Source organism: Mercenaria mercenaria, chromosome 8 (genome assembly GCF_021730395.1).
Source record: "Mercenaria mercenaria strain notata chromosome 8, MADL_Memer_1, whole genome shotgun sequence".
NCBI classification, from domain to species: domain Eukaryota; kingdom Metazoa; phylum Mollusca; class Bivalvia; order Venerida; family Veneridae; genus Mercenaria; species Mercenaria mercenaria.
In genome coordinates this window covers 7,723,456-7,735,818 of record NC_069368.1, presented here as the reverse complement: position 1 = coordinate 7,735,818, position 12,363 = coordinate 7,723,456, and the positions used below count along the sequence as shown (strand labels likewise).

At 35.1% G+C, this 12,363-nt stretch overlaps 1 protein-coding gene across 2 annotated transcripts in view; it reads right to left on the bottom strand.

The window, feature by feature from the left end:
• Positions 1-8,303: 8,303 nt before the first annotated feature.
• LOC123523112 (leucine-rich repeat, immunoglobulin-like domain and transmembrane domain-containing protein 2) overlaps positions 8,304-12,363 on the bottom strand; it is a 76,723-nt gene continuing 72,663 nt past the window's right edge. Inside the window, exons 6-7 of one of the 2 annotated variants that reach the window (XM_045300749.2) lie at positions 11,952-12,109; positions 8,305-10,008 (exon numbers count right to left, since the gene is read on the bottom strand). In XM_045300749.2, the coding sequence (XP_045156684.2) occupies positions 9,889-10,008; positions 11,952-12,109 (278 nt within the window). In that variant the 3' untranslated portion in view covers positions 8,305-9,888. Of the gene's footprint in view, positions 10,009-11,951; positions 12,110-12,363 lie in introns of both variants that reach the window. The other variant, XM_045300750.2, reaches the window with a different exon arrangement.

Below are 12,363 nucleotides of genomic sequence, written 5' to 3'. Positions count from 1 at the left end.
TTTATGCTGGTCAACTGACAGCGACACTGGAAAGCTTAGATCAGTGTGTATTCATTTATATAAAATAAAGAAAAGTTTTCAATTTCCTCGTGAATATCGTGCAATTTTCGATAGTTTAAATACCAACCCTTAAACTATTTGAAGGACATTATGAAATACAAGATAATTTATCTAAGCCGTTGCAGATATTGAAGAAAACAGGTTGTTTTGGTTAAAGAAAAAAAAATCGATATATATCAAGATATATATTTTAATGAAATATATAAAAAAATATAGTAATCCTATCGCGGGATCGAACTTGCGTCCTTTTCAATTCGAGGTAATTGCCATAACCAATACACCAGTCGGTCGGTCATGACATCAATACTCATATTTTGCATTAACACATCTATTCCCTTTTACGGAGAATTCGACGGAATGAAACGAAATCTAACGATGTAGCCGATTACCCTAAACTCAACGATAGAATGGCCCATTTATGACCTTTCTATAAATATCTTCACCAGGTCAGAAAATATGCACTATACGTAAAGTGCTTCAGCTGTTTGCATTCATAAATTTGAAACTGACGGCTACCCTAAGCACCCCATATTTCTACAATAAAATAATCGATATGAATAATCAGCCTAAGGTCAACCATCGCGGTCAAGTTGCGACTACTATATACAGAGGTTGGCTTTACATAAACAGTATACATGGTGTGAGGTTGGCTTGACACAGACAGTATACAGGGTGCGAGGTTGGCTTGACACAGACAGTATACAGGGTGTGAAGTTGGCTTGACACAAACAGTATAACGGGTGTGAGGTTGGCTTCACACAGACAGTATAAAGGGTGTGAGGTTGGCTTGACACAAACAGTATAAAGGGTGTGAGGTTGGCTTGACACAAACAGTATACGTATACAGGGTGTGAGGTTGGCGTGACACAAACAGTATACAGGGTGCGCGGTTGGCTTGACACAAACAGTATAAAGGGTGTGAGGTTGGCTTGACACAAACGGGTATACAGGGTGCGAGTTTGGCTTGACACAAAAGGGTATATAGGGTGTGAAGTTGGCTTGACACAAACAGTATACAGGGTGTGAGGTTGGCTTGACACAAACAGTATAAAGGGTGCGAGGTTGGCTTGACACAAACAGTATACAGGGTGTGAGGTTGGCTTGACACAAACAGTATAAAGGGTGTGAGGTTGGCTTGACACAAACAGTATACAGGGTGTGAGGTTGGCTTGACACAAACATTATACAGGGTGTGAGATTGGCTTGACACAAGCAGTATACAGGTTGTGAGCTTGGCTTGACACAAACAGTATAAAGGGTGCGAAGTTGTCTTGACACAAACAGTATACAGGGTGCGAGGTTGGCTTGACACAAACAGTATACAAGGTGTGAGGTTGGCTTGACACAAACAGTATACAAGGTGTGAGGTTGACTTGACACAAACAGTATACAAGGTGTGAGGTTGGCTTGACACAAGCGGGTATTAAAGTTACTGACCGTTGCAAGGCGGTGTCCCTATTTTCAATTTGTTTTTTCCCGTTCCGTTTTATATGTTCTGTATATTGTCTTAGTTGTTGGAAGTATTATTTCCCTTCATCTCACTTTCTACTTCACTTTTTTATATCCCCAATCCTCTTTACTTGCCCTTTCTACTCCTTTTATCCCAACCCTATTTTATATCCTTCATATAATTAGAATGTATAAGTTGATAGGTATTTTAGCAACCCGTTCGCTATATATTTCCACTAACTACTGGTTGACCTACTTTGCGATGTTTGGCTCTGGCTGTACTTGTTGTGTTCAGTCCTTCTAGGGAATCTTTCCTTACTTTTTTGTTATTCATGGTTGTGATAGGTATTTCTATTGCCAGAAGCGGGTCTACCGCGATTATCATTACGGGGAATTACAAATATTTTGCCAGAATGTTTTCATAACACTAATAAAAAGTGACTGATCTCGTGCGAAGTATACTTAATTCGTTTAAATATTTAAACTAGTAAGGCCTACTGTAGGTTGACAATTGTCTCAAGGTATGTCATGTCATAACACAAACACTTACGTTTATAGAATTTTAACACTATATATGAGATTCCTGGCCATGAAATCGTAAAATAAAGCATACTCAAGAATTTCCCAATCTTCAGTAGTCAAGATTGTGTATAACAAATGAATTTTGAGCTATGTCCAGAACATCTCGGTATTATATATTGGTTTGACAAATTAGTTTGTCTTCATTAATTGGCTTTCACAAATGTCATCACAACAGTATTGCGTTAATGTTTTGATACATTCTACAACATTTACATATATTTACATTTTCTTATTTACCAGAAGAACAATTTAATCTGTTGGTAACCTACTTTCCTTCCAACAAAGTGCCAGGTTTACACCATCAATGTGATTTTTGTTTGGCTGTCACTGCAAGATGTAAGATGTACCTAACACGTCACATGTGTACATGTTTTTGCGGCATAGTGTATTACATTTAACGGTCATTTTCTAAGCAAACAATGTTCCTTCAAGAATCGTCCGGAAAAAATAAAATACTGATATTTATATTTAGAAAAGCAAGGTTTTAAATGGGAATGAAGTTATTACACGTAACAAAAACGCTACTTGTAAGATTTTTGTCCATATAAAATATTATGTCCAGTCACATAAGCTATTGCAGAAAACATTTATAATTATCAAATACAACCTCGAAGCCTCTTAAAATGTTTTTAATTAAAATCTCAACAAAATCTTACAGAACCTTGTATGAAATTGTAATTGTAGTACTAGCCATTATTTTCACAAGTATGTTTTAAGTGCTCTTTATACGAAAACATATACCAGAACAAAATGTTATGTTTACGTGTGTACATGAATAAACGAGGGGATGTTGTAATTTTTATTTGCTTTAATAGTCTACGTTATTTTCATCTTTCCACAAAAATGATGACAGCTGTGCCTTGAGCGGACCGTTCATTCTACAATGAATAAAAGTGCTCTGAAGCAACCCATGTGCGCTCCAATTCGTGTCTACGTTATTTTCATCTTTCCACAAAAATGATAACAGCTGTGCCTTGAGCGGACCGTTCATTCTACAATAAATAAAAGTGTTCTGAAGCAACCCATGTGCGCTCCAGTTCGGGTCTACGTTATTTTCTTCTTTCCACAAAAATGATAACAGCTGTGCCTTGAGCGGACCGTTCATTCTACAATGAATAAACGTGTTCTGAAGCAACCCATGAGTGCTCAAATTTCAGGTGTACGTTATGTTTTTCTTTAGTATTTATTCATAATATTATCATTGTCAGGTAAGTCACCATAAATGAATTTCGTCGGAGAAATATTTCTTACATAGGGTCAGTAGTTTTTATTCACTGGGATGTATTCTACATTTCTGGCAGTTCTAGTGTCTATATATCAAAATCATATTCGAAATACACATATTCTCTTAATTTTTATGTTTAGATTACTTGTACAACAATAAGTTTTCTCTATTTTGATATATTAGCAAAATTTGTGTTTGTGTTTTGAAATTCAAAATCCATTTGGCAATGATTAATATATTTCTACTTTTGACTCCCTTGGTATTAGGATCTTCGAAAATATTTTAAAACATCTGGATAAGGAATAAACATTAGGCAAAATATAAAAACAGACATATTTTGTACAATTTTTCATTAAATGAAAAAGTGAAACTGTGGATTTTACTACAGGAAACAAAATATATCGATGTACAGAATGAACTTCTTATGATTACAGGCTAAATTAAATGTATACATTATCGAGCTGAGTCGTAAATTATACAGATGAGTAGTATATCATCCAGATGAGCCGTGCATTATCCAACTAAGTCGAACAATAACCAGCCGGGTCGTACCATATCAAGCTGGGTTGTGCACTATTCAACTGAGTCGCACAATATCAAGTTTGAGCAGTTCAGTACCCAGGTGAGTCGCATAATTTACCCAACCGAGTCGTACATTATCCAACTGAGCCGTTTAAGTAGCTTGTTTCTGGATAATTTTCGAAGTTTAGTTAATATACCGATATGTTCAAGGAATGTAGTTCGCATGATTGTTGGTATCGTCTGACATTTTGGTTTGCCGTATATTTAATTCGAATTTTGGTTTGGTTTTAACCGTCATTCCGACAAAGTTATAGGTCTGATGGCGACTTTCCAGGTTTTGATTCTGGAGGAAGATCCGAAGTTCCTCTCCAGGTATTATTTTATCACGGGCAGAAACCTATATATGTTTGTTAATATAATCACAGATACATGAAGATTGCTTAAAATATTACACCGCTGAATGCATGAAATGCCTATGAAAAACTTTAAAAAACAAAGATGTTAGGTACATATTAACTTAGGATGTAAACTTCACACATTTTGTCTAGGGCTGATCTGTGTAGTTTTTTTTTTACATCTGTTTAAAAGTTATTTTCGTAAAGGAAATCTGATAAGCTAAAAGCATTTAATAGCTTTAAAATGTAATAATTCTTGAAGGGAATGGAAATTGCATACTATTGATTTCTCTTAACATGATTACATTTTAGAGACTTTGAAACGTACCAGAGCTTTGTGAATGTTCTTCTAACGGTTTGCAATTTCTTTAAACATTTCAAAATCTGAGCCTGATATCTAAGGTAGGACTTTGTGCGTATGTACATCAGAATTGCCTGTTCTGAATACTTTTTTTATCTAATATAAAACATTTATTAGAAATATATATATATATACTTAGTATATAGGAACTTGAATGTTATTACTAATTGTTTCCGAAATACTCAAAACGATAAAAGGTTTTAATACATTTTAAGCCTATTCTGCACTTAAAAGCAATTTAATCGGTTGAATATTTGGTTGATGTATGCTATATAAGATGAAGATGTGGCAAATAATTTTATAATGATTTTATACTATATAAGATACAGATATGGCAAATTTTTTTTATCATCTTTTATAATATAAGTTGTAGATGTGGCAAAGAATCTAAAATGTTCATACACTATATACAATGTTGGTGTGACAAAGAATTATGTCATCTTTTATTATGTAAGATGCAGATGTGGCAAGAATCTAAAATGATCTTATACTCTTTAAGATGTAGATATGGCAAAAATTCAAAATAACCTTAAAGTATGCAAGATACTGATGTGAAAGGAGTTTTAAAATCATCTCATATAAGATGTAGATGTCAAAAAGACTTTCAAAATCCTGTCATATATTCCAAATATTTTTTTGATAATCTCGTATGCTCCCTATAAAATTCAGAATTGGTAAAGACTTATAAAATGATCTTATTATGTAAGATGCAGAATAGGAAAAGACTTTTAAGACGGTCATTTTGAAAGGGGAACAAGACAAATACATCATTTCACAGTTGTTTTACTTCCTTTCTATACAACGACAGTAACAATATACATTGTACCGTCATAATGACATAGCATAAATTTCCATTTATAAATAAAGTAATTTTGTATCTGCCCTGTCAGACTGGCTATTCCCGAAAATACAATATGACTGTTGTCCGAGACCCTTGTAATTTGTCATTTTCAGATTTATCATAACAGTGCTGAGCCTCGTAGAAAAACACAGTATAATTCTTGTATTCGGTCGTTATACTGGCTGCGAATGAATTTATAAAATATTTTATGTCGTATTAAAAGTGCATAAAAGACGAGAAAACAATGAATAAAACAATGCGCCCAAACGAACGTCGTGATAATCTAGTTATCTTTTATAAATTAGGTCGATATAAATCCATTGCGTAACCACTTAGTGATTGACTTCGAATCACTGGCCCCCATCGCTGTGGGTTTAAATTATTTGAACAAGCTTTGTAGGAAGCCACCCTAGGAAAATTTATGTGGAATTATTTCAAATTGAGCCTGCGTTTTATGAGACCATGTTTGAGCATTTTCTATAACAGCTCTGGTGTCCATGGATATTGATATATCAGAATAATTTGAACACTCTTGGTAAAGAAATAATTATGCTAAAAGTTTTGAAATTGGACAAGCAGTTCTGAAAATTTAATACAGTTTCTACGATATCAAATCTGTGGCCATATTTTTAAGGATCCACGCTCTTGGAAGAGAGTCACCTAAGAAAAATTTATGTAAATTTGGTTTTAAATCGCCAATCCGTGTCCGAGAAGAAAATATTTTTAAGGTCCACTAATATGTTAAAGGAAAACTGACCACGCCTTCTGGTGACTATTTGTATTCGACAAATCAGAATTGTTTGAACAAACTTGTTGGCTAGTTAGCGAAGGAAGATTTGTGTAAAAATAGTTTGAAATAGGGACAGACGTTTCAGACAAGAAGAGTCCAACACCTCATAGATATAGTGAAACACGACATTGTCTACTAGTGGCCACATTTTTTCGACGAATTGAAATAATCTTAACAATCTTGATAGAAGGTCACATTAAGAATGTGTTTGTGATTTGTTTTGAAATATGGCCATTTGTTTCTGACAGTAATACTTTTAAGTGTTTGCTTTTAGCTATCAACTATAAATCATCAACCGTAAATTATTTATGAAATTTCTGTATTTCCACTACTACTACCGTTAAGGGTCTGATTTTATTTTGTTCTCCGAGTTGTCTCTTTGTATGTCCTTCTATCAGTCACACTTTCCTTGTCCAGAGTATATTACTCTGAAGTTCTTGCGAGATCTCAGTGTATCTAAGAATGTAGTTTGGTGGCCATAATGGGATCTTGAACCATCATCAAATACTGTCCCTTTTGAATCATGGAGTGCAGTGCACTAGAACTTTGAATGCGGTTTTAATTACCATTCTTGTTGTATTTAAGGTTTCAGATTTTTCAGTTGGTTTGCAAAAGTTGAAAGGAATCTAAATATCATATATATAATGATAGATATAATGAGATAAGTTCAGAGTGCAAGAAGCATTAACCTTTCTCAAGTCAATACAAAATAATCTCCGCTTTGGTAAATACTAAAGAGTGTTGGAAGGTCAATATTAACTACTTACAATGTTTGGAGCCTCCGTTGCTGAGTGGTTAAGGTTGCATCGCTGTAGGAATAACGCATGTTTGTTTCGGGTTATAACATCTAAAGAATTCCGAGAGATTGATAGGTGCACGAGCCCGGTAGGGTAAGGGTAAGGGTACCAACGTATCCCGAGGGATTCTGAATCTGTTATAACACGAGATGAAGATGCGTTAACACTATATTTGGCATAAAACGCGTAAAACTCATAAATGAATATATTGTCACTAAACGTCATTACATTTCCACGAAATGCGCGGGAACAGCAGTTTTATGCTAGAATGTAGGATCGAAGCCTCGTGGTGGGTGTAGAATACTTTCATGTGATGGTGCCGCCAAGCGGACTTCATGAATATCGGTGGTTCTTCCATGGTGTCCGTCCGTTTCTGAAATAATACCGAAAGAGGAAGAGTGTGTTTCGTTGCTGAAAATCGTCAAATGACCTAAACTTCTGTCTGTCTACAAACCCAACAAAAAACTACGAATACCCTTTTTTCAAAGTTGCAGTAGAAGTAATTTCCATTTTATACGTTTGTAAGACTATAACCACTATTACGCGATAAAGCCCTGTTAAGTTTCATAATATGCTTTTTGAATAATAAATTCTTTAAAGGCAACGAAACTGTTGCTTAATGAATTTTACTGATTTCTATGCCCCCGGCATCAACTGATGCGGGAGGCATATAGTGATTGTCCTGTCCGTTCGTCCGTCCGTCCGTACGAGGTAAACCAAATGGGACCATTTTGTCTAGCATCAATACCCCTTACTAGAATGACTTGATACTAATGCAGATGTAACCTGTGACCATTCCTCATCTTCAGACATCCCTTTACCTCAGTTTGACCTTGACCTTGACCTAATTTTGGACTTGGTTGCTTTATATGTGCCATCTCTTGGTTAACCAAATGGGACCGTTTCGTCTAGTATCAATACCGCTTAAAAGAATGAATTGATACTAATACAGATGTAACCTGTGACCATTCCTCATCTTCAGACAGCACCAGACCTCAGTTTGACCTTGACCTTAACCTCATTTTGGACTTAGGTTGCTTTATATGTGCCATCAGTTGGTTAACCAAATGGGACAGTTTCGTCTAGCATCAATACCGCTTACAAGAATGAATTGAAACTAATACAGATGTAACCTGTGACCATTCCTCATCTTCAAACATCACCTGACCTCAGTTTGATCTTGACCTTGACCTCGTTTTGGCCTTAGGTTGCTTTGTATCGACAAGGATGCAACCGGGGGCATCAAGCGTTTATTGGACGCAGCTCCTTGTTTAAATATATTCTCACAATGATCGATCGCTTTTAATGTTTTATTAAAACAAAAGAATTCACATAACACGTAAATCAATGATAAAAAGAACAAATGTTCACCCTTTTACATTATAAAAATACAATATTGTTGCACAAATCTAACACAGAATAACTGCAGGGAAACAGTGTAGCAATTACAGTGTACAGTCTATTTGAGCCGTGCCATGAGAAAACCAACATAGTGCCTTTGCGACCAGCATGGATCCAGACCAGCCTGCGCATCCGCGCAGTCTGGTCAGGATCCATGCTGTTCGCTTTCAAAGCCTATTGCAATTACAGAAACTGTTAGCGAACAGCATGGATCCTGACCAGACTGCGCGGATGCGCAGGCTGGTCTGGATCCATGCTGGTCACAAACCCACTATGTTGATTTTCTCATGGCGCGGCTCATTTATTCTGCTGTATGGTAATACATGCAATATTCTGTCTATATTGCCACTCATTTATCAATCAAAGTTAACTTTATTAGACAAGGCGTCTGTTACACCGAATGTACTGATGTTGGTCATTTAATCTTGTATTGTATAGTTCTAAGACATATGATTTATGTTTCACCTTTGGTTTTATGCGCAATTGTTGGCAGTTTCTGCAGTAGAATAAATTCGGGATACGTTTTACAGCGATAGACATTCCTTTCGTTTATCCTTGGCTCTCAGTGTAAAATGTCTATCGATTCTGTAAATCGTATTTCGTTTATTTGGACTATTACAGATGTCTTTCCGAATTTTGTCGACCTTTGCAGTTTCTACTTTTTCAATTTCGAAGTATGCGCAATAAAATTCTACGAATTTCGACCAGTGCTTTGAATTAAAGTTTGCAAGCATAAACTACAGAGCTGGTTATGTCAATGTTAATATTTTTCAAAAGCAGATAGACATTACTACAGTGTACACTGTTCCGAAAAAACTATAATGTATACAAATAGACTCTTTGTTTCACTACATCTATACCTCAACATAGTGCTCAACGAAAGTCAACATGTAGCATTTTTACATGAGCAGTGTTACTTTAAAAAAAGTCCTGAGGCCGAAATGCAAATAAGCAGATAATAAATTTGCTTTCCACGAGTATCAGAATATTTAAATAAATGTCAGGATATAGATTTTTTCACCATCTAAATGGAACAGCCAAAAAGACCCACCCACGTTCAATTGTAATAAATTCATTTTCTAGTTTTTATTTAAAATAATGTTAAATTCAGTTTTAACCTTTACCGTGATTTTTTATACAAATCTTGGTGGCCTACTTTTTCCGAAAGACGCCATTTTGTTTATGTTTATTTTGTGAATGACGTTAGATTGCGCGTGCAACCTCGCGGAAAGGGGCGTCCTTGATATAATTCCACCAATATTATTAAAATACGAAAATACAGAATTTCCATTCAAAATATACAGTAAAAGTAAATATAGTGAAATAAAAAGTGTAGTATCATTCACAATCTCTTTGTTTATAACAATAGTGATATAAATACATATATATATATATATACCGGTAATATTATTTTTATAAAAGAGTTATTTTTTACAAACGCTGTATGATATTTAACATATGATATCTAATAATGTATCACTCTAAGATGAGATCGTGGTTGTGTGACATTCAGTTCTTTGCTTGTTTGGTCATTCTGTCCGCCGCCCTTTCCATATTTCCATGTCACCGTGTCTTCTCTTGCATCCTGATAAAAAAACGGTATGCCATTTAATAGTAGATATACAGACAACTATGTTTGGAGTTGGGTGATTATTTCGTGACATTTCTATAAATTTTGAATATATCTAAACGAATGACGATTTTATTTTGACAGGCCTCAAAATTCGTATCAATTTTCATTACTTTTTCACGCATACCACTCGCGAATTCAAAATATTCATAAATGAGCCGCGCCATGAGAAAACCAACATAGTGCTTTTGCGACCAGCATGGATCCAGATCAGCCTGCGCATCCGCGCAGTCTGGTCAGGATCCATGCTGTTCGCTAACGGTTTCTCTAATTGCAATATGCTTTGGAAGCGAACAGCATTGATCCTGACCAGACTGTGGGGATGCGCAGGCTGGTCTGGATCCATGCTGGTCGCAAAGGCACTATGTTGGTTTTCTCATGGCGCGACTCAAATATTAATCTTGTTCGAAAATAAGTCTGCTTACCAAGAACTTGCTAAATAAAGCCTTCGCGAAAATTACCCAGTCTGCTATGATATATAACCATGAGTGTCGCTATCTTTATTGATCATGACAACATTTTATTATCGTTTGATTCTTACGTATTGTGCTTAAGAATTATATAAACTATATTAAAATAAATGTATAAATTTTTGGAAGGTATTTTAAATTTTTGATCAGATAAAAAACAAAACTGATCATACAAATTATACTAAAACAAAGCCTAGGTCACTAAAGGGAATAAAATGTTTTACCAGTCATACCATTTGAAAAGGAGCTTTAAAGTGGTGATCCTGAAAATTTCATTCGTTTTATGTTTCATGGTAATGGGAATTTAGAAACAATGACTGGTTTATATTGTTTGACATTTTTGTATTGTTAAAGAGATATAACCCTAAGTCATTACATATTGTAAGGACAGACAATTAATTTCAAACCTTGTCCAGGTATTGGTGTTGAGTAAGATATTCTATTCCTGTAGGTGACTTGCATTTTTTTTCAGTAGTTATAAGCAATATATACTCAGTTCTATTTTATCTGCTTAAATATCTATATGACCTTTGTAAAAATGTATATGTTTATGTACTTCGTAAATATATTGAAATACAAACTTCCGAAGATACTGGCGAATTTTCTAAATTTCCTAAAACCTTGAGATGTATTAGAAAAGGACGGAAAAAGAAAAGCGATTTTTCAAAGTATTTTAAATAGGCAAAACTTTGTTCAGTATCAATATAAATATCAACATAGGAATTAATACATCATTATCATCATTCTAAAGGGACATTACTTTTCAGTCAAGTAGGATTTGGTGTTGTCTCTGGTCCAAAAATTAACTTCAGAGTTCATATTTCCTTCTTAAATAGAGAGGATAATTTCAATTAAAGTATGATTTATCAATTGTAGCATACTATTTCTACTATTACTACTACCACTTCTACTAGTTTAAACCAAAAACAATACTAAAACATGCATAAAGGTAATGAATCAATAATGACTCCCGACAATTCTTCGGACGTAAGTGTTACTGCAAGTGCTATTGGCTTTCCGTTAAAAATAGGAGAGACTGTCACCACGGGTTCTATACCTGAATAAAAGGCTTCTGTAATTGTTGAGGAAGAATCGCCTGCTCATTAGGAGGATGGGTTTAGAAGCCTAACATTCATACATCATCAGGCAATGATTTTCCCAGACATCATACTAATGTGTTACAATTCTTTCAATAGAATGAATTACAAACATATAGTACCAACTGCGCCCATTGAATGTTGTCTTGTAAGTTGGACTTCTGTCCTGGTTGTTTAACCTAACTACATTGTACACGCAAAAATGAAAACTATAATTGTATATATGGACTGTGCAGTGATTAGTTTTAGGATGAATGCGAAGAAAGTCATGCACGATAGTCATCAAAATGTGCCGATATGGTCTATTGCTATAAATGATGCTCGTGCATACCTGCTGTATGATAGTAATTTTGTTGTCAGTTGTACTAGAACAAGGCCCGCACTTTCTCAGAAAGAGGAAGGTAACTGGTACAACTACTGCGATCAGTAGCAGCATTACCCCAGCAATCACCGTACAGTTTGGTGCACCAAGGTGATTGCGTCTCTCATCTGTAAAACAAAAAATAAAAGCCGAACAAAATACACGGCTTATTAAATAAGGAAAGCGAGTATCTACAGCTGAGGAAGCCAGCAAGATTTCTGAATCTGATAAAATGATTTTGAATTAAGACAGTAATTGATGTTCTTCAATTACGGAGGAAGTTAAGGTTTAGAGATGACTGATTATTGTGACAGATTTAATAACAAAGATAAGGTGTGCGATATCTTCGGCGGTCAGGAATGTTTCCCCAAAGTAAAGGCTT